General features: G+C 52.7%; 1 protein-coding gene across 3 annotated transcripts in view; it reads left to right on the top strand.

The window, feature by feature from the left end:
- Positions 1–19,723, top strand: part of DTNB (dystrobrevin beta) — a 157,332-nt gene extending 137,609 nt beyond the window's left edge. For 2 of the 3 annotated variants that reach the window (XM_028140288.2, XM_028140291.2), the window contains 5 exons: positions 10,765–10,924; positions 11,685–11,774; positions 14,577–14,630; positions 17,812–17,844; positions 19,679–19,718. In XM_028140288.2, coding sequence (XP_027996089.2) covers positions 10,765–10,924; positions 11,685–11,774; positions 14,577–14,630; positions 17,812–17,816 — 309 coding nt within the window. In that variant the 3' untranslated portion in view covers positions 17,817–17,844; positions 19,679–19,718. Of the gene's footprint in view, positions 1–10,764; positions 10,925–11,684; positions 11,775–14,576; positions 14,631–17,811; positions 17,845–19,678 lie in introns of all 3 variants that reach the window. The other variant, XM_028140292.2, reaches the window with a different exon arrangement.
- The last annotated feature ends 2,092 nt before the right edge of the window (positions 19,724–21,815 follow it).

Genomic DNA, 21,815 nt, shown 5'->3' with positions numbered 1-21,815 from the left:
CATAGTTTGCCCATTCTGTGGCCTAGTAAATAAACTCGACGACCATTTATTTACGGCTCCGCGTGACTGTGGCCCACACTTTTCTTTCCCACCACATGGCTTCGTGCTCCCCACACGACTCCTTCTCCCCCACGCACAGCCTCCTCTCAGCCCAGGCACCTTTGCTCACGCTCTTGCCTCACCTGGATCGCCCTTCCTGTGCCTTTTCTGCCTGTTGAAATCATAGCCCTCAGGATACTCTCCGGTGCCACCTCTCATGGAACCTGACCCTGTTCCAGGAGGCCAGGGTTAAACTAACCTCACGGGCCTGTGCTGCTTTTCCTCTGAACCTCCACGTAGGTACGGGTTTCCTCCTCCTTTGTATGCTGCTTGCATACATGCCCAGCTGCCTCCGGAGCTCGGGAGCCTGCCGAGCAGAGATGTTGCCCCTTCCTAGCCCCCAGCGCCTTGCAAAATAGAATAACGGCAGGTAGTACTCCATGAGCTGGTGGGTGACGCATTGAGTGCTCTTCCTCACCAACAGGTTAAAAGATGAATATCTCTCCATTTTACATAGGAAGAATCTGAGGTGCCCAAGGTCACGCAGCTAATAAATGGCAGAGCTGGAATCCAACTCAGATCATCAACTGCAGAGCCTGGTCTCTGCCACGACATTATGCATATCCAGGGACTCAGCGGAGTGGCAGTGTTGGAAAAGGGTGCCATGCCACACCACACAGGTTCGGCCTTCCCATAAAAGGCATTTAAATTTGTCTGAGTGGGCCCTAGTCCGTTTGGCTCAGTGATTAGAGCGTCGGCCTGTGGACCAAAGGGTCCCAGGTTCGATCCCGATCAAGGGCATGTGCCTTGATTGCAGGCACCTCCCCAGCATGGGCCCTGGTCAGGGTGTGTGCAGGAGGCAACCATTCGATGTGTTTCTCTCACATTGATGTTTCTCTCTGTCTTTCCCTCTCTCTTCCACTCTCTCTAAAAGATCAATGGGAAAATATCCTCGAGTGAGGATTAAATAAATAAACTTGTCTCATTGAATTTTATAACATCACTGGTAGGTTCCGGCTGCCTGCGGGATCATTGCTTTAGCTTTCTGCATAAGGACCACACTCTCTCGGAAGCCTGTTTTCTTGTTCCCAATATGCAATCTGGGTGTCTGGTATTCGCTTTATAGGGACTTTTCCCTATAATGAAGTTCCTAATCATTTTGCCAAGAACTGGCTTTGAAATCCTGCAATGAGAACTAATGGGACACCATTTTCCAACAGAGCGGGACAAACTCGGAGAAACAAACAGAAAGAGGGTAATTGTAGCCTTGGACTTTATGAGCTCCCCTATCTGAAAGTTTACATTTCAACTTTCCTTTGATCTTCGGGTTTATGGTGAGTTTTAATAGGTTGTTCTTTGTCTCAAGAGCTTACTATGCTCTCCTCTACCACTTAGGAAGATAACCAGACCCCCTGCCCCACCCCTTCCAGCCTTGGGGTCCGCCTTGTCTTCTATATAATTTACTAGTAGTCTGACCTCAGTAGGGACAGAATCATGAAGACTGAGGACCATAACTTCCACTGGTTGCCAACAGTGCGGTCACTGACCTTCCAGCAGCCCCGCGATAGCGATTTCCTGTCTGCAGCCGCCTTCCCCACAAGCCACCACAGGGAGGGACAGGTTGTGCGTTCGCACCGCGTTTCCTGAAGTGGTGTGGGAACACATAGGTGTCAGCCCTCTGCGGAAGGACCTCAAGGCAGAGGTGTTTGGTGGCCATAACTTCTCAGCAGCCATGATAGATAAATGTGTATCAACGGTGATGACCAGAGAAGAGAGACATCATAAGACTCTGCAGCCCTTCTCCCGGTGTTTAGAGCCAGGCTTACCTTTAAATGCTACACGGCACTCAGGCGTGCAGGCGGGCATCTTTGCTAAGACAGGAAGGTCTGCAGGCATGTTCTTCACCTGTGTTTTTTAAAATACGTTTTTATTGATCTCAGAGAGGAAGAGAGAGAGAGAGAGAGAGAGAGAGAGAGAGAGAGAGAGAAGCATAAATGATGAGAGAGAATCATTTTAGGCTACCTCCTGCACGCCCCATACTAGGGGTTGAGCCTGCAACCTGGGCATGCGCCTGACCGGGAATCGAACCATGACCTCCTGGTTTATAGGTCAACGCTCAACCACTGAGCCACGCCTGCCAGGCCTTTACCTGTTTTCATTCATCCCAGAGCGAACCACGGCCTGCTGCTGTGCTCACTGCCGTGTGATTGCCTCATCTCCTGCATCCTGCTCTCCATCATCCGCTCGCTTCCGCCCCTGGCCCTGACCCCCAGCCCTCCTAACTCTCGTCGAGTCAGGCAGTTATTTTCACGTCTTGCCGCAGGACAGCCGGCGCAGCATCAGATCAGCCTCTCTCTCCTTGTACTTCCGTGATCGAGGAGACAGCTGCATTTTCCTAGCAGAGCCAGCCAGCACCAGCTCGAAATAGTATGTGGGTGGGTTTTTTTTCTTCACCTTTTCTCGAAAAAGAAAAATGTACAAAGTCCATTCCTTATACCTCCCAGTTCTCTTTACCTTTAGGGTTGCCTCGCTTCGAGTTCGGGCTTATAGCTCCTTCCCCCCAAGGCTGTTTTGGGGTTTTTTTTTTGTTTTTCTGAGAGGGCCTCTGAAGATCGGCGGCAAAGAGGCCAGTCTGTTTGATTTAAATACACTGCAGCAAAGTGCAGGTAATTGTCCACACGGGCCATCTGCTACCTGGCAGGTGTCCATGAGTCAGAGAGAGAGAAATGGAGACTCCAGTGTCTCCTTCTGTTGCCATGATAACCGCTCAGCTCGGAGTTGTAGTTGGGGAGTGTGTGGAGGGGGCTGTGCCGTTCGCTTGGCTACCAGGGCGTCGGCTCAGAACCAGGCTGTGCCACAAGCCTCTCTGGGCTCGATGACCTGACCATCATGGGCACCAAAGAGATTTTTTTAAAATTCATTCCCGCTCCGTAAGGAAAAAGCAGGGACTGCGGCCCTACCGTGTGTCAGGCACCACGCCGGGGATGCCTAACCACGGCCCAGAACAGCGCGTGCCGTCTCCCGCTAGGACAGCGCCCTTCTCCCTGCGGCGGCTCTCTCTGCCTCAGCCTGGGAGTCCCTGTCTCCGCCCAGGTGCCAGCTGTGGGGAAGGATCGGTGTCCTCGGGTCACCTTCTCTGGCGTCCTCTGGCCCTGTTTGGCTCCAGTGTTAGGCTTGTGTTCTAGACGAGAAGCCAAGTCGTAATTATGTTTCTCACATTCCTCACTCTCATTGGAAACGGACTCTCCTGTTGCAGCTCAGGGTGAGCTTCAGCCGTGAGAGGTCTGGACTGACCCGTGTTCCTTCTGGCTCAGAGGCACGGTGCTCCCTACCTGCCTGGGCTCCTCCCAGCAGTTTGAGGCGATTGGAGGACCCTGGAACCAGTCCTAGCCTTTCCGCTGACCTACTTGTGGCCGTCTGACCCCTGCAGGCCTCCGTCTCCTCACATATAACAACGAAGGCTGGGCTAAAGCAGAGACTGTTTTCCTGGGGTCATGAACCCTCTGAAGTTAGAAGCATAATTTCTGAGCTATTTTCTTAGAACGCGATGCATGGCTTTCTCGGGTTCTCTTTTTTTTTTTTTTTTGCTGATTCAGAAGTGAAGAGCCAGCGGACTAAAGAACTCCTCAGATTATAACGTGTCTCTAGCTCTGTATTTTCAGCAGAATTGTTTCCAACTACAAGGGACCTCTGTGTTCAGGGAACCTGAGTTACAGGGCACTTATTGTGTGTAGTTATTGGTTAGACACGTGGGGGAGGGGGGCCTGTGCTGTACTCAGGCCTTTGTTACAGCTTGTATTTCAGTGAGATCCCACTGTCCTTGCATCAGGAAACCTTGACACTCCAAGTAGCATGTTGCAAAGCTTCCTTGCTTCCCAGGCCAACTGCCCCTCTCCTGGCAGCCGACACCCAGGGGCACTCAGTGGTGTTATACCCTCATTGGTTAGCTGATTCCCATCCCAGAGCCACCTGACTAGTTCCTCCACCTCTACCAACTTCTGTGTGGTTCTCGGGTTCCCCACAATCTCAAGATCCCGGCTGTAATGCTCCCCCAGCCTCTTTCCTGAGGTCTGTGGCCTCTCATGAGAGCCTCTCGGTCTGGTTTCTTACGCCCCCAAATTCTCCCTTCAGCCCTCCCTCAATCAGGAGTCCTCAGAGGGGACTGATATAATATTGCATAAAGACAGAGATCAGCCATACCATATGGGTCACCTATCACTGCATAATAACTTCCCCCGAAACCTAATGGCTGAGAAGAACAAATATTTATTAACTCGGAGCTTCTGTGGGCCAGGAATCCAGGTGCTCCTTAGCTGGGTCCTCACGAGCCGAGGGGCGGGACCTCTCCCGAGACTGTCATCACCTCCAGGCTCAACAACCTGCACTGTTGTTGGCAGGATTCCTCCCGGGTTGATGGACTGAGGACCTCTGTTCAATGCGGCTGATGGTTGGAAGCCACCCTCAGCTCCTCGCCACGTGGGCCTTCCCACAGGGCAGCTCGCGAGATGACAGCTGGCTTCACCAGAGTGAAAAACCAGGAGAGTGCAAGAGAGAGGGCGTGGGGGAGGCAAGCAAAACAGAAGTCACAGTCTTTTATAGCCGAGTCTCGGAAGTAGCATCCCATCTCCCTGATGCATTAGAAGCAGCCACTGTGCCCAGCCCACGTCCAAGGGGAGGGGATCACACAGGGGTGAGGGTAGAGGGCAAGGGGTCATGGATGCCATCTCCGAGGTCTGCCCCCCCGCCACCTGTGCTTATCTGGTTAAAGCATTTCACATGCAGCTCCATTGATGACCGAGAGTGCGTAGCCCCAGGAGGTTGTTGCCTGCTCTGCCTCCTCAGGCAGGTGCCGGCCCACGTCGCACTGAGGGAGAGTGTCCGTACTCGCCGCATGTGCAAGGCTGGGCTTCCCTCTGGGACGACAGGTAACCGTCATACAGTGAAAGGAGTGTGAGTTTCACAGGCCACATACGCAGATGGGCCAAAAAAATGTGTTTTCTTTTTCTGAACTGGGCTTGATTTCCCTCTTGAGTGCTCAGTGTCTGCGCTGCACACTTGGTCTCAGCATTTCCAGGCAAACTGAAGCTAGTCTCAGAGATTCTTTTCCCCATCCTGCGCCCGAGGTCGGCGCTGCTCTGTCAGCTCCCGTTGGATCTGTGCTGAGGCCACATGTCCTTTGCTTGTGGGCAGGCCTGATGCTCAGGGGCAGCATCCCCTGGCCCTTGGCTGAGGCATCTACAGTCATAGCTCCCTCAGCACCCCAGGCTCTCACACAGTCTCATTGAGGCTCTAACTCTGTCATTGAGACAACTTTAGGCTCTTTGTTCCAGGGCATCAGCTGATGGGAAAACCATCAGCTACTGGGGTGCATGGGGACCTTTCTTGAGGCTGCCCAAGCAACCTGGGCATCGACCTGTATTCTGGTCCCCGCAACCCTCGGAGGCCCAGGAAAGCCCGCCATGTCTGTGACCTCCCGCATCCCAAACTGTGCTGGCTCACAGATCTTCCTGCACAGCCAGGCCTCGGCAGTGACTTCCTTTCCTTGCCTGCAGCTTCTCTCCCAGTTTCCTTGTCTAATTTGGAGTTGGGGCTGAAACTACTAGATCGGGCTGTTCATAAGCACTTCCCAGAGTAGAATGGATTTTATGCTTTATTTCCCCCTGCTCCCATAAAAATGGCCAACAAACAGAGGGTGATGGTAATTATAGGGAAAAAGGTTAGAGGTGGTTCCACAAAAGACAACGATTAAAAGATGATAATGTTATCTAGCCAGAACAGTATTCCTAAGGTGTGTTTAAACTAGTATTAAAAGATATATACCCTGAAAAGTAAAGAATAATAAATGTTTTACAACCACTGATTAAAAAAAAATGGAATATTTCACAAGATAGAACATGTTTAATTGTCACTGGAAAATGATGAGCGTTAAGCAGTAGTAAAAAGAGCAAAAAGAGGTTTTGTAGTATTCCATAGTATTTGGATAAGCCACACTTTGTTCATCCAGTCACCAGTCAGTGGACTTTTGGATCATTTCCACTTCTGGCCTGTTAAACTGTTGCTAATGAACATTTGTGTTCACGTTCTTGGGTGACATATGTTTTCATTTCTCTTGGGTATAGACCCAGGAGTGAAATTGCTGGGACATATGGTAAGTGTATGTTGAACATTTTAAGAAACTGCCAGAGTGTTTTCCGAAGTGGTGGTACCCTTTCCCAGCCCCGTCTGCAGTTTCCCGCAGCCCGTTAAGTCCTTTTTATTGTCGCTGTTTTAGTGGGTGAGGGGTGTCTCACTGTGATTTCAGTTCTCATTTCCCTCATCACTCCTCGCGTTGAGTGTTTTTCATGTGGATGATTAGCCAATTCGTACGTCTTCTTTGGTGAAGTGTCTGTTCAAGTCTTCGTGTTGTAATTGGGTCGTTTGTCTTCTGATTCAGTTGTAAGAGTTCGTTATGTGTCCTGAATACAAGGGTGTGTTTTTCGTTTGTTTGTGTATATTTTTTATTTCAGCTTTATGTAAGTATAATTGACATAAAATTATAAGATACTTATAATTGGGTACATGGTGGTAGTTTGATGTACATCATGAAGGGATTCCCCCGATCTAGTTAATGAAAAGACCCATCACCTCACATGTATATCTTTGCACGTGTGTATGAAATGTAAGTTCTACTCTCTTAGCAAATTTCTATTGTATAATCCCATGTTATCAACTATAGTCTCCACAGTATACGTTCGATCTTCCGACCTTACTTACCTAGTAACTGAAAGCTTGTACCCTTTTACCAACCTCTCCCTATTTTCCATACGCGTCAGCCCCCGGCAACCACTTTTCTCCTCGGTTTCCATGAATTAGACGTATTTTAGGTTCCATGTATAAGTGATAACGTGCAGTATTCGTCGTGTTCTGTCTGACTCGTTTCACTTACTGTACATCACGTGCTCCAGGTCCCCCCCAGTTATCACAAACAGCAGGATTTCCTTCTTCTCGGGGCTGAATAAGATCCTCTTGTACGTACACACCACATCCTCTCTCTCCGTTTAGGTTGTTTCCGTATTTGAGCTATTGTGACTGATGCTGCAGTGAATACGGGGTACTGATTCCTCTTCAAGGTCCCATGTTCACTTTCTTTGCCCATCTACCCAGAAGTGTAGATGCTTTTAGGAACCTCCATCCTGTTGTCCATAGTGGCTGCACCAAATTGCATTCCCACCAACAGTGCACAAGGGCTCCCTTTTCTCCACGTCCGCACCAACACTTTATCGCTCGTCTTTCTGATGATGATTTCTAACAGGTGTGAGGTGACAGCTCACTGTGGCTTTGGTGGGTATTTCCCTGGTGATTAGTGATGTTGCACACCTTTTCATGGACCTGTTGGCCAGGTATTTATATGTCTTCTTTGGAAAATGTCTGTTGAGTTGCTCTGCCCATTTTTTTAATCGGATTGTTTGTTTTTTTGCTGTTAAGTTGTATGAGTTCTTGATATTTTCTCAATATTAACTCATTATCATATATAGTATATGGTTTGCAATTATTTTCTCTCGTTCAAGTTGCCTTTCCGTTTTGTTGATGGTTCCCTTTGCTGTGTAGAGCTTTTTAGTTTATATCCCACTTGTTTATTTTTTGCTCGTGTTGCCTTTGCTTTTGGTGTCAGATCCAAAAAAATTATTGCCAATACCCACAAGTTCCTTATCACATACAATTTGCAAATATTTTCCTCAGTATATGGCTTATCTTTTTGTTTTTCTTAGTAAGGTTTTTTTTATAATAGTTTTATTGAGATGTAATTTCTATAACATACAATTCACCCTTTTTCAGTGTTAATATGTTCACAGAGTTGTGCAACTATCATGACAACCAATTTTAGAACAATTTATCACACACCCCAAAGCATCCCATACCCCTTAGCACTCTATTCCTCATTCCTTCCAAGCCCCCCAGCCCCAGACAAACACTAATCTGCTTTTTATCTCTATGGGTCTGCCTAGTCTGGACATTTTATATCAATGGAATCAAATAACGTGTGGTCGTTTGTAACTGGCTTCTTTTTTTTTTTTAATATATTTTATTGATTTTTCACAGAGAAAGGGAGAGGGATAGAGAGCTAGAAACATCGATGAGAGAGATACATCGACCAGCTGCCTCCTGCACACCCCCCACATCCATTGGTTGGGGATGTGCCCGCAACCAATGTACATGCCCTTGACCGGAATCGAACCTGGGACCTTTCAGTCCGCAGACCGACGCTCTATCCAATGAGCCAAACTGGTTTCGGCTAACTGGCTTCTTTTACTTTCCATATTTTCAAGGTTTCTCCATTTTGTAGCATGTATCAGTACTTTGTTTCTTTTTATTGTCAAGTAATTTTATTTAAATCATTCATCAGTTTGATGGATATTTTGATTGTTTCCACTTAGGGGTATTATGTATAATGCTGCTATGAACACCTGTGTACAATTTTTTGCGCAGATATGTACACATAGAAGTGGAATTTCTGGGCGATGTGGTACCTAGTGTTGAACCTTTTGAGGAGGTGCCGGACTGTTTTCTAAAGCAGCTGCACTATTTTAGATTCCTACCAGCAGTTCATGAGGGTTCCCATTCTCCACATCCTCGTCAACACTTGTTATTGTCTGTCTTTTTTATCACAGCCATCCTTATGGGTGTGACTTGCTATCGTCTTGTAGTTTTGATTTGCATTTCCCTAATAGCTAATGAGCTTGAGCATCTTTTCATGTGCTTATTGGACATTTGTTTATCTTTGGAGATTGTCTATTCAGATCCTTTGCCCACTTTTAAATTAGGTTATTTGTCCTTTTATTATTGAGTGTAAGAGCTCTTTACATATTCTAGATACAAGTCACTAATCAGATATATGATTTGCAAAATGTTTTTATTCTGAGTTGTCCTTTCACTTTTTTAAAGGAGTTCTTTGAAAAGTTTTTAATTTTGATGAAGTTTATCTATTTTTTCTTTTGTAGCTGTACTTCTTGTCATATCTAAAAAGTCATTGCCTCACATTTAACACCTAAATAAAATAAAAGTGATAAAAAGTGAAAAAAAATAAAAAATAAAAAGTCATTGCCTAATCTTTTCCTCTAAGAGTTTTATAGTTTTAGTTCTTGTATTTAGTCGGACCCATTTGGGGAGTTTTTATATATAATATGAGTTAAGGGTCTAAGTTCATATTTATTTGTATCATGGAAAAATCTCAAAAAGTGTGCTAAGTGATAAAAGCAAATTGCACAATGATATGTGCAGCATGATACCATTTATACAAAATTTAAAAGCATGAACTGTCATATATTACTCATAGTTACGTATACTAATAATATACACATAGGTAAACCTTCTCACACCAGAATCTTTGATAATGGTTGCCTATGAAGGAATAAGATGAGGGGACCGGGACTGGAAAGAATTGATGATGAAAGGGGTCTTCAGATTCATCGGCAGTATTTTTAAGCTGAAATAATTTTGATACCATATCAACAGTTATTAATTTGGGCAGTATATTATGTTATACTTTTTAGCTTCCTCTATTTTTTACATTTCTCTACACACACACACACACACACACACACACACACGGATCAAAGTAGGACGATGGAGAACAAGCTGTTCTGTTGAGTCCAGCGCCCTCACTGGTGGCGGCATTGAGGTGAGGCTTTGTGCCCACAGCCCGTCAGCCTGTTCAGGCAGATTCCGTTGGGGGGCAGGGGAGCTGATCTCAAAATAATCATGATTTTCATTTGAACTCATTAGTGCACTTTGGCTTATGTTTTTCCAGTTTTGCTTCCGCAGAAAACCCTAGTCTACCCGCCACATTCAGTTTCCCTTGCCCTGAAGGGCAGCAGAGCCCCGACCTCAGTGAGCTCCCTGTAGAGTCTTTAAATCGTATCCCGTTGCTCCAAGCTTTCCCAGAACTGCACCAGAGCCTTCCCAAGCAAAGCTCAGGTTCCACTGGACATGTGTGCATTCCCACCGAGTCCCTGCAGCATGGCCTCAAAGACCCCAGCATGCGTGCTTGACACGTGCCGTGTGACGGGCCGCAGGGCCCTGCTCCGGAAGCACCAGCCGCTGGGCTCCTGCCGCACAAGCTCAGTTGCCGGCTGCGTGCGGTCTGGGAGCTGCAGAGGACGCATCGTGGCGTGATTGCCCTTGGAGTGGAAGGGTTTATTCCCGCATCTCCCACTGAAAGCTCTTACCGTTTCACCCTGGTTTTTCTTCTGTAAAACGGATACAAAAACATACGCGCTTTCTACTCACAAGGTGTTGTGAGGGCCAAATGAGATAATATCCGTGAATGTGTTTGCACACAAAACTGAAAGAATATTGTGTATTAGTTCCCAGCTGTGACCTGAGCCCCTCTCAGACCCTCCACAGCTGCTCTGCTCAGCCTGCCCACCTGCAAGGCCTGTGCCGCTCTGTGCTAGCCTCGCTCTCCCTCCCACTTTCCCCCATTCTTCCCGTGTTTCTCTCCCTCTTCTCCCTCCTCCTCTTTTGTTTCTCCCCCTCTCCCTTTTTTTTTTTTTTTTTTCCCTTTTCTTCCTCTCTCCAGGCCTGGAGGCACCCAGACTCCTTCCTTGCTAATGTGACCCTGCCCTGCATTGCCCCGCGGAACCGAAGCCCCGCAGGCTGGCTCAGGTTGCCCAGGGAGAAGGGCGTCTCCCTTCTTCAAAGAGGTGAGATACCTGCGGTAACATTTCATCTCTTTGGTTCTCCCAGGCTCAGGCCACAGGATCGCCACATACGTCGCCCACCCACGGAGGCAGCCGCCCAATGCCCATGCCCGTCCGCTCAGCATCTGCTGGCTCCACGCCCACCCACTGTCCGCAGGAGCCCCTGAGCGGCGGCGGGGGCGACGTGCAGGAGGCCTTTGCACAAGGTCAGTCCCGGGAGCAGAGTATGACCGAGAGCTGAGCGGGTTTGGGAGCAGATGCTTACTGAGATTTTTCTGGTATCCCTTCTTCTGTGTGCTTAGGTTTGGACGACCAGGTCTTCACATACAGTGTGAATAAGTCCAGGGCTGGCCCCTGCTCTGTCGATGGGCTGGGCTCCAGCGGGAGGGCTGCGGGCTGTGTGTGCGCGGAGAGCAGCCCCCGGGGTTTCTGTGCTCTCTTTCAGGGTTGTGAGAAGTGCCCCGTCCTCTGGACTTTGCTTCCTCCAGAGCAATTGGCTGGAATAGTTCCCAGAGTCACGCGCTTGCCCTGGAAAGTCTTTAGAGCAAGCAGGAGAAGGAAGGGCGGCACTCTCCATAGGACCTTGCTGAGGGCATTCAGTGTCTGAGGAGCTGGCAGCCAGCGTGTTCCGTAGTTGGGGGAAGATGAGCGGCTAAGGAGTCCTGTTGCGGGTGGAGACACACACAGGGAGGTGGGAGCACAGGAGAGTAAGGCCCTGCCTAGGACCGAGGAGCAGCTTGGAGTGATGTTGGTTCTGGAACCCAGCTCTTTGGACTGCGGCTAAGAAGCCTGGAGCGGACAGGGTCCTACTCTTCGGGAGGAGAAGGTGGAGCGGGAGCGGCCACGGCCCAGGTCCCCTGAGGCACTCTGCGCCGCCCCAGGGCCCGGCGGGCTCAGTCATTGGCTCTGCCCTCTCGTGTCCACGCCCACCCACCTGGCATCGCCATCTGCTCTGACTCCCCTCAGGTACGAGGAGAAACCTCCGCAATGACCTGCTGGTGGCTGCCGACTCCATCACCAACACCATGTCATCCCTGGTGAAGGAGCTCCACGCAGGTGACGCCCAGAGCTCCCCCCCACCCCCCCAGCTCTCTCCTAGGCCCTGACCCCGGCTCTTTCTGCAGCTTTCCTGGAGGGCTGGCGCCGGACCAGCCACACAGCTTCTGGACTCGCTCCCAGCTGCCTCTCTGCTCCCGCTCTTTGATTTGGTTTTGAAACCCTATTCTCTCCTTTGTCCATGACTAGGCTCTGATTCCACTTGAAGTTCGTGACCTGAGTCTGTCGCCTCCTCCCCTCCTCAAGTTCAGTGTCAACTGTGACTTCTCTCTCAGTCTCTCTGTCACTTGGCTATTTCATTGATTTTCCAAAGACCCTTTCCTCTCGGCATTTTTTCCCCTTACATAAAACCCAGGAAAGAGAGAGAAAATACAAGGCCATTCCCATACCATCCTGTCTTTAAGAATCCTATGACTCCATCAGTTCTGTCGCTGCCGGAGATTTGCTAATTTCCTTACAGTGGTCAGATCCCCACGCTGTGTATTAACCAAGTGGTTCCCTTCCTAAGGGCCGTAGGTCACTCACTTATATGGCTCTTTTGTTTCTGTTGACCTAATGCAATGCTTTAAATGCCTTGAAGTAGCTTAGGCTATTCATTAAAAATGTAAAGCAGTTTCTCCATGGACTGTTCAAACACATACATCGAAACCATCGGTCCATGCTCTTCAGGAAGGCCAGCCTGGCGGTGCCATGTCTTTAGCGTCAGGGACCACCCAGGGTCCGGCCGTGGCTTCGCCCCCGAGCCTGCCTGTTGTCTTTTAGAGGAGGATAAACGTGTGGCCTGGGCTGGTTTTTCCAGGGCAGTTAAGATCCAGTCCCCCTGTGCAGGGAGCATTACGGGAACACTGTCCGATTCTGACGCGACTGCTCACTCCCTTCAAAAGCACCCGCCACCGCGCACACGTAGACAGAAGCAGTGACTGCGTCCGAGATGACCTCACACGTGATTAGAAGGTGCCTTCCTATTAGAGTCCCCTCAGGTTTCAGAAACCCCACTTTTAAAGGGACTTTCTTAAGGGGTTTCAGGCCCAGGAAATTAGCCACACGGGTGCCTGTTGGCCACTTACTAGGGTTTATGCAGAATAAGTGGCCCATGAGCTCATCACACTGGATGAGAGGTAACTGGACGTCGTTAAAAACAAAGCGCATTCAGGCCCAGCAGCTTCACAGAAACCAGACGTTTAGGACAGCGGTCGCCAGCCGGCGGCCCGTGGACCACTGCTGGTCCGTGAGGTCCGAGAGCTTGGCGAACGCTGGTTTAGGAGGTGCTTGGCGACTTCTCACAGCAGGAAAGGGTGTGGCCACAGAATTGGGGCATGTGTCTGGAAGGCACCTTAGAGATCACGTTGTGCAGTCCCCTTACTTTGAAAATGCAGCGAGTAGTTCTCAGAAAAGTGATTTGCCTACAGTTGTGCAGCTTGAAGGGGCAGAGCTGGCCCTAGAACTCAGGGCTTCAGGACCTAAGTCGGTGCTCTTCCCACTGCCCTTATCCCACACAGGACAGAACAGCCAGCCCGCAGCCGCACGAGGGCCCCTGCACTGACGCGCTGCTCGCTCCAACACTGAGGTCCATAAGTAGATGTGGCCCGAGCCCACCATGGCGCAGTACCAGGCTGCCAGTGTCTCAGTGGATGGGAGGGCCTCCCCCACGCCCGCCCATTCTCACGGTCACCGTGGAGCTGGGGGCAGGGTGGGATCAGATGTCCAGGTTACCTTTACGTATGTTCTATACAGTGTGGGCCTACTGTTTACACCCCTAGCTTGCCCTCCTCGTCTTTTTTGAAATATTTTCACAAATAATGGAATCTTCAAGTTGGCCGGGATCTTAGAAGTCATTTGCTCCAGTTTGCCTCCCGATACAAAAGTCGTCTGTCTGAATATTTCCAGTGAGCTCATTCAAGGCCAGCTCATCACCGGGAAGTTCCTCCTTATCAGGGAGCCAAAGTCCGCCTTCCTGTAACCCACTTATCCTCCCTCGGCCCTCTAAAGCTGCCCAGAGTCCGTTCAGTTCCTCCTCTTTATGTTGCTTTTCAAGTATCTGGCAGCAGATATAACAAGGCTCTCCCTAAGCCTTATTCCTCCGTGGGCAACTATCTGGGGTTCCCCTCAGCCCTTCCTAGCGCAGCGTGGTTTTCACTTGACCCTCCAGCGTGCCCACGCTGGGCTGTGGCCGAGTGCTTCAAGGCCCCAGTTCAGAGTGGGTTCCCAGGGCTGAGCACACTTCTCCGCATCCCTGGTCCGTGGGGGGTCTCCTCCCTGCAGAGCACAGTGAACTGTGCCCTCCCCAGCAGACCCCTGCAAAAGCAACCTTAGATGCCACTCATTTTTTCCTCGCAGCCAACTGCGCTGTTCAGTCGTTTTAAGATTGTTGTCCGCTAAAACCTCTAGTTGTTTGTTTGTTTTCACGGAAGCCAGTGTAGATCTAGGCATTCCCCACCATGCACTTGTATGGTTGCTTTCTTTCCCCTGAGTGCAAGCTATTAGATCTGTCCCGAGTAGATGTCATCGCCTTAGGGAAAAGGGGCACAGAGGACGCAGCCACCCCACCTCGGTCACAGGAAGCCAGCAGCCGTGTAGGGGACATCAGACTGCTCTGCGTGCTTCTACGGGCTCTGAGTAGGTCCTATGAAACATTGCGGGGGACCGGACCCCACAGAGTGCAGACTAGGTGAGGCGTGGAGGCTGCAGCCATGAGCCGTTAGCTAGGGTTTCATCCCACACCTCCTGTGTGACTCCCTTCACCCCCTTCTATGCTTGTCCTGTGCTCAAGGGTCACGGGCCTCCTCGGACTTGTTTTCACAGCAGAGGAAGGTGCAGAGGACGAAGAAGAGAAGATGCAGAGTGGGAAAGACAGAGGTAAAGGCAGCTCAGGGCCCCTAGCTTGAATGGAAGCCAGAGCCATGTATGTAGCCCCTGCACCAACTCCCCCTTCCTTTTGTTTCTGCTCTTCCTCCTGCTGCCACCTTTCCCCAAAGCTTCCAGACCCTCAGCTCCTTCCGCCTCCTTGTCCCTGCTGATCCTGATCGCTGAGTGTTCCCCTGGAGGCGGTAGTGTCAGTGGGTCCGCAAAGCGTCCAGGTTTCTGATACAGTGATAGGTGGTTGGGATACAGGAAATCAGGTAAACAGCAAAACAAAACATGACCCCCTCACCTCAAGGAGTTTATCCTATAGTTAGGAAAGCAAGATGCAAAATAAACAGGAGACCAAACGAAGTGGCAGGAAAAGTTAATCATCAAACTTTGAGTGTATGATTATACGTACAGGGAAGGTTTCTGAAAAGGAAGAGAGGATTGTGGGCAGAAAAGCAATCGAGGTATCCGCAGAGGTCAGTGTCGGCATACCTCAGAGATACTGCAGGATCGGTTCCAGAGCAGCACAGTAAAGCGAGTGTCGTCATCTTATTGCAGGTGGAGGTTCTTGCCTTCAGTTTGTAGAAAACACAGCATCTGTGAAGCAATAGAGGGAAGCGCAATAGAAGGAGGTGTGCCTGAAATGTAAAACCTGCTTAATACTGAGGTGTGAAGAGCTGTGCCACGTGATTTCCACACATAACCTCACTTAACCCTTAACACCCCTGTGAGACGTAGAATACGGTCCCACTTTACTGATGAGAAAATAGGCTCAGAGAAGCTTGGACCATGTAGCTATTAAGTGGCAGATCCTGGGTTTGAACTGGGTCCTTCTGACTCCCAACTCCATGTTCCTAATCTTCATGCTTCTGTATTTCACTGAACAGACAACAAAATTCTCTTGGGACATTTAAGAGCTGTTATTTTTTAAAATATTTTTATTGATTTCAAAGAGGAAGGGAGAGGGAGAAAGAGAAAAGAAACATCAATGATGAGAGAGAATCATTGATCGGCTGCCTCCTGCACACCCCTACTGGGGATCGAGCCCACAACCCAGGCATGTGCCCTTGACGAATCGAACCCAGGACCCTTCAGTCCACAGACCAACACTCTATTCACTGACCCAAACCGGCCAGGGCAAGAAACTGGGGGCAGAGCACACCTCCGTCAGGTGCTGAAACCATCTAGTGACCAGAGCAAGGCCTGGGAGGAGGTGGACACGCCCGGGGATGAGTGGGGGAGAATGGCAGGTTTGGCATGGACGCTGAAGGTCAGAAGTAGAGGGCAGTGGTGGTTGAAACATCTAGAAATGCTACAAGGGAATGTAGGGAAGACATGTCCCTGTGCCCACAGGAGACTCAGGAAGAAGGCAGGAGGGTTGCAGTACAAGAGGTGAAAAGCAGACACACAAAGATACGTTTACACTTATGTAAACACATGCTCCACACACACGCACGCACGCATGTACACAGTCCAGCCAGATCCTGGCATTCGTGTGGAATGTTCTTGGCTGAAGACGTAACAGCTGCCGCTCTGGCCTCTCTTCCCACAGACCCTCCCTCCTCCATTCGCCTCTCCCATAACCTCTGCTCAGCCTCCCTCCGATCCCCGAAGCCCAGAGGACTCTGCCCTGGCCACTGGGGCTCGCCTGGACCAGGGGCTTCAGCCGGTAGTCCTGGTTCAAGGCTGGACGTAGGCTGCACCTCACATGTGGACTGGGGATGGCCCCCTGGCCTGGGGTCTCCCGGCTTCAGGGTCTCTGTCTTGACCCTATCACAGCTGCTCTTCCTGTCCCTCTCGCTCTCCGTATCTGCTCCTGTGTCTCTCAGTGCATATGCCAGAGCTGATGTCGTTGTGAAATCTTCTTGTGACAACGCCTACCTTTCTATCGCTGTGGCTTTTCGGTGCCATCCCTGAGGGAAGAGTGTGAGGGGTTGGGGTTAGAGATGGATAGAGTTTTAGAAAAATGTTTGGCTTTCAACATTGTAAGCAAGCACGTCAAACTCATGGCCCGGCGGCTGCGAGTTAGACGTGCTTGTAAGGACCACGCTTGTAAGGGCCTCGGGTATGTATGCCCTTGTCACTACCGTGTAGCTGTTACGTGGGTGTGGTTCTAAAACCAAGTGTGTTCATGGATAGACCTTCTGATTCTCTGCCGTGATCTGGGCATGAGTGTTGGCTGTAGGCTTTGCAGTAGCTACTGTCCCCTAGGCACTGGAGAGCAGGAACTCTCAGCCATAAAGAGAGAGAGAGAGTTGCTTCTTAGGGGTTGAGATCGTGCTGACAAAATATAAACACGGCTTCTCAGGCAAACGTCGTCTCTCAGTGCAAACACTTGAGAGCCAAGTGGACACTCGTGAAGAATCCGCACCTGAGCTGGACTTCCCGACCACATCCCCCCTCAGGCCGCACCCTGCCCTGCCCTGGCTCTCTGTCCGGCTGCATCCTGAGGAATGCTTCCGCTCTATTGGGGTACCCTTCCTACTTGGCACCCCCTCCCCCCTCACCTTGAGTGGTGGTCACTTTTAACCAAGACCGCACACATGGCACAGACGAGCAGCACTTCCCCATGTTGCTTCAGAGCCTGAATTTGTCTCAGCTGCTCCCGAGTCTCAGTCCTGCCCCTGGACTCTTCAGAATCCCTCTCCCAGGACCTGCCACGCCCGGTGTTGAGAGCTGGAAGTGCCGTTTGCACACGGAAAGGACACTGTGCGGGTCTGGAGCCCGGCGCTGGCCTCCATGAGGAAAGACAGTGAGGGTCCAGGCAGTGGTCGCAAATCCAGGGCGAGCGAGCGCGAGGATGGCCTCACATCCCCAAGCAGATACGCCTGCAGGACGGAAATGCTGCCCCACTAAGTGTCACTCGCTCTCACCAAGTTCACGGCCAGGACTGCAGGCGCTGTACCCCCTGAAGTGACCACTCCCTAGATTTCGAGTGGCTTCCTTCCCATTCCAGTATTAGTGTGTCCTCCTGGGAGGCTCTGATGGCCGTTGCCGCTGTGGCTGTAGGTGGTGTGGAGCTCCTGTTTTCACACCTGGTGGGGGAAGTCGGCCTACGAGGAGCAAAGGGAGAGGCGAGTCCAGAAGCCCATGGGTGCGGGGGTCAGGGGGCCCCTGGGGAAAGGTCCAGGGGGTGAGAAGACCCTGGTGGTGACCTCAGTGTGTTGTTTGTGTCCGTGCTGCACAGGTTAACGGAGGAGCCGGGGACAGAGAGGAAGCGGTGAGTACAGAGCCTGCTCTGCTCTCCCCACAGCCCTTCCCTTCAAGGTCATGGTCTGCCTTCCCCTCCTCCCTTTCCTCAGCCACACCTCCCAAGCCAGACCCACCCAACAGGTGGAGACCCAAGGTAGGGTCTTCTTTACGGAGCCAGCCGGACTGCACCTCTTCCCTTTGCCAAGCCCCACCAGCCTACCCATTGGGCCCGCGACCCAGGCCCTGGCCCCTCTTGGGCTGGGCCTGGGCCTGGGCCTGGGCCTGGGCTGAGACAGGGCTTGGCGACACCTGTGTCAGGATGCAGTTGGCTGACCGGGCTGTGTCCTCAGAGGTCGGCTGAGCCGCCTGCCTCCTGGGGTGGCCGCTGCCTCCTTGCTCCTGTTTTCCCATGGCCACTGTCATTCTTCCCTGGGGACCCAAACCACAGCCCCTGTGTCCCGGACACCCCGGCACCCGGAGCTGGAACCTGCCGCACTTCCCCCCACAGACACCTGTTCCATCCGCAGGACCTCGCTGCCTCCGTTAGCCGATCGAGCCAGGCCCCGCGGTGCCCGCCACGCTGCACCTTCCCGCTTCCTTAAAGAAAGAAAAGCACAGGTGGCCCTCGGGCAAATGCCCGCTGCCTTTAGGAATTAGTCTTCCCCTTTTTCATCTTAGGGCCTTAATTCTTACCCAGTTGAGTGACAAGACATTGCAGCTACCGGGCATGCTCGGAAAACGATTTCTCTCAAGGATAGATGCCTTTGGTACAGCCAGGAGAGGTCTCTTTGTTTTTCAGTCTTTTCTTCCCTCCCCTCCCCCGCCGTGTGTGAACGGTAGGCCATCTTGCTCAGTTACAGATCTTCCCGGCAGAGAAGCCAGGGCTGCAGGCCCATGATTCAGAAGAGGAGCCTTCCCAGGCCCTTCCAAGCAGTCTCCCCCTGGAGCAGCCTCCAGGCCTTTTCCCGACACTCCCTCCACCCCCGTCTGTCCGCGCCAGGCCCTTGCGGGGCTCTGTCCCCCAGCACCTGCCGGGGCCAGCCGGAGGCCTGCACTGACTCAGGGATCCTGCAGGCACCAAAGCTGCAGAAATGCGCCGGCTGCCCTGAAAATCACAGAGCCTCCGGGCCTGGGCAGGCTTTGACCTAAACTCCCTGCACACGCAGGCAAGGCCCTTCCCGACAGACAGCCGCCCCAGGCGGCCCAGCCAGCAGGGAGTCAGGAGCCGGCTTGCCCTTCAGGAGCTGCCAGAGCCCCCCTCCCTGCGGCACTGGACCTGGGAGACCGGGAGAGGCGGGTCAGAGCCATCTGGCTCACCCCCTGATCCTGCAGAGAGGAAACGAAGGCCCACCGCCCCGAACTTGGTGCCAGAAATAGAATGGGAGCCGGGTCCTCTGCCCCTGGCCCTGTTCTCCGACCCTGTCAGACGTTAGGAGAAACTTACCCCCGGTAGAGAGTCGGGAGGAAAGCCCAACATTCCAGGTGGCTGCACTGCAGAGACCCTGAGGTCTGCCGGCTCGGCGATGCGAAGGCCTTCCTCCCTCCCCCTGTGTCACAGGCATGTCCCTGACCTCCCTGCCCTCCTCAGTCACATTCCCAACCCGGCACTGCCAACCCAGGATTTTTTTTTTTTCTTTCCGGGAAATATTTGCCAACCCAGTGACCCAAGCGGAACTCCACAGATTCTAGATGTCCCTGGAAAAGGGGGGTGTGCGTACTGTCAGCCCTCTGCACCCTTCCCAGGTGGAAGGAAACACCCGGAGACCCGCCCCTGCACGGAGTCTCAGCCCAGCAGACGTTAGCAGCGTTTGCTCTGAGGTTCTCGCCGTGCCCGCCCTTAACGGCGCATCTGCCCTGCACAGGCCCCGGAGCCGTGGAGCGAGCTGGCATCGACCTGAGGAAGGCGGAGTCCTCCCCCAGAGGCGCATTCCTGTCCATCTTTCCTCTGCACACCTGGATCCGGCTTGCAGGCTGCCAGATGTCACCACCCGCCCGGGAGAGGGGAACCCAGAGCCAGTGGGAAGTGGGAGGCCGCCTGATGCCCTGCTGGTGGGCGGCCCCCTCGCCCAGTCCTGCATGAACTAGCATCTTCACTCTCCCCTCAGGCAGGGTCTCATCTCTGCCCGGGGAATCTATGGGGGGGGCGTTGAAAGAGAAAAGAAACAGCACAAGCCTCCTGTGTGTGTGTGGCCTGGAGTTATTGCTGGCCTCTGGCCAGCATCTAGGGTGCTCCCCCCGGGTGGGGGCGCAAGTTTCCTCTCTACCTTTGACCTTTAAAAACAAACAGGTTTTCTTCCCCCTGTCGTGCGAAGAGACATTTACGCCCTGGCCACAGTGCTAAAAATAGCCTCCTTCCTTTCCCTCGCTCGGTTAGGCTTCCGCCGCCCCGTTTGATGCCGCTGCAGAGCCGCCGGGGCGGGAAGGGGGAGCCGAGCTCTGCGGTGCAGCCCCGGTTCCTCTCCTCCAGCAGCTGGAGGTTCAGTGAGCCAAGCCGGCGGCCGGTCGCCAGGCGCCCGACCCGTGGCCGCCAGGGGGCGCCCCGCCGGGTGCTGTGCGCACGCAGCCCGTGCCCGCTCGGGGCTCCATTCTGCGCTGCCACCCTTGATCTTCATCCCAAGTCCCCGTGCTTGGCGTTTATTTTTTTCTCCTCCCTGGGCTCCAGGATGTTATTTTTAGTAGAAGAACTTCTATAAATATTTATAAAGGGCAGTGACTGGAATGAAGTGAGAGGCCCCACAGCTGGCTCTCGCGCCCCCCCCAGCACACGCCTCTGCAGACCCCTGCCCGCGGCCGTCTGTGCAGAGCCAGGGCGCCGGACCCAGCCAGACACCGAGAGTCACATGGGAACCTCGTGAGGGAGCGGCCCGGGGGCGGCGGGGGCGGGGTTCGTCCTTCCCCTCCCCGGTCTCTGCTCCCTCGATTACTCTTCCTGCAGGAGGGCGAGGCTTGTGTGTGGGAGAGCCGCGCCCGCCCTCGAGGCCCACCTCCTGGCGTCGTGAGTACTGGGAGGAGGGGCAGGTGCGAGGGAGCCTCAGCGGGAGGAAGGGGGGCCCGGAGCCCGCCTCCCCTGGGTGTAAGATCTCGCCCCCTCCAAGCCTCAGGAGGAGCCACACACCTGGTGGAGGGTTGACCCCCCCACAGCAGCTCTCGGGTGCTCCCTCTGTTCACAGTGGCCAGCAGGGGCTCTGGAAGGAGAAAGCCGTGGGTGGAAGTGTGCTCCCACACCCAGGAGGCAGGGGTCCCGCCTGCCTGCAGGACCCGAAGGGGCAAGGATGAGTGTCACCACATGGAAAGTTTGGGGGACAGTGCCAAACAATGGGGGTTAGGTATGGGGGGGGCGGGGCTGTGACTCAGCCTTGAAGATGACACCTTTGGGTGATGGTGCTTCCCCCGCAGCTCTGACTTCTCACACTTCGTACCCGGCCCCTGAGAACAGGGCCGAATCCCACCTCCGGGTCCCTGACACGAACAGGCGCCAGAGCTGCCAGGTGCTCGGGCCAGCGGAGGTGCACGCGGGCCCCCGGGCTGTGCCTGCCGCTCTGCACCTGGGAGGCTGCCCGGCTGGCAAGGCTGACTGCCACCCTGCGGGCTCCCGCGGCCTGCCGGCCTCTGCAGAGGAGAGGCCGGAACTCCCAGCCCCCCACTGTTCCCGGGCACCTGCAGGAAAAGGGGGACTGGAGAGCCACGGGGATGGACCCCGGTGCCGGCATGGCGGTGCGTGGGGAGTTCCTTTTTCACATAAAGTCCTGCTGACGGTTGGTTTCTGTGAGAGCCAGAATACCCACCCTTCTCTAAGGCCCCTGACGTGCCTTCTGACTTCTTGGCATCTGATTTATGTCAGAAGCTGAGAGCTGGGTCCCATGCTTCACCCCTGACTGAGAACAAGTACCATCCTATAGGGGGCACTTCCTTCCATAGCCTGTGAGCTGTAGGACCGGAAGCTAACCTAGGTAGATGCTCTTTTGAGATAACTGGCATGTGCTGTCAACATCATGGGCC

This window comes from Eptesicus fuscus, chromosome 16, assembly GCF_027574615.1.
Source record: "Eptesicus fuscus isolate TK198812 chromosome 16, DD_ASM_mEF_20220401, whole genome shotgun sequence".
Taxonomy (NCBI): Eukaryota; Metazoa; Chordata; class Mammalia; order Chiroptera; family Vespertilionidae; genus Eptesicus; species Eptesicus fuscus.
Note: the sequence above shows the minus strand (reverse complement) of the source record. Positions and strands in the feature narration are given on the sequence as shown.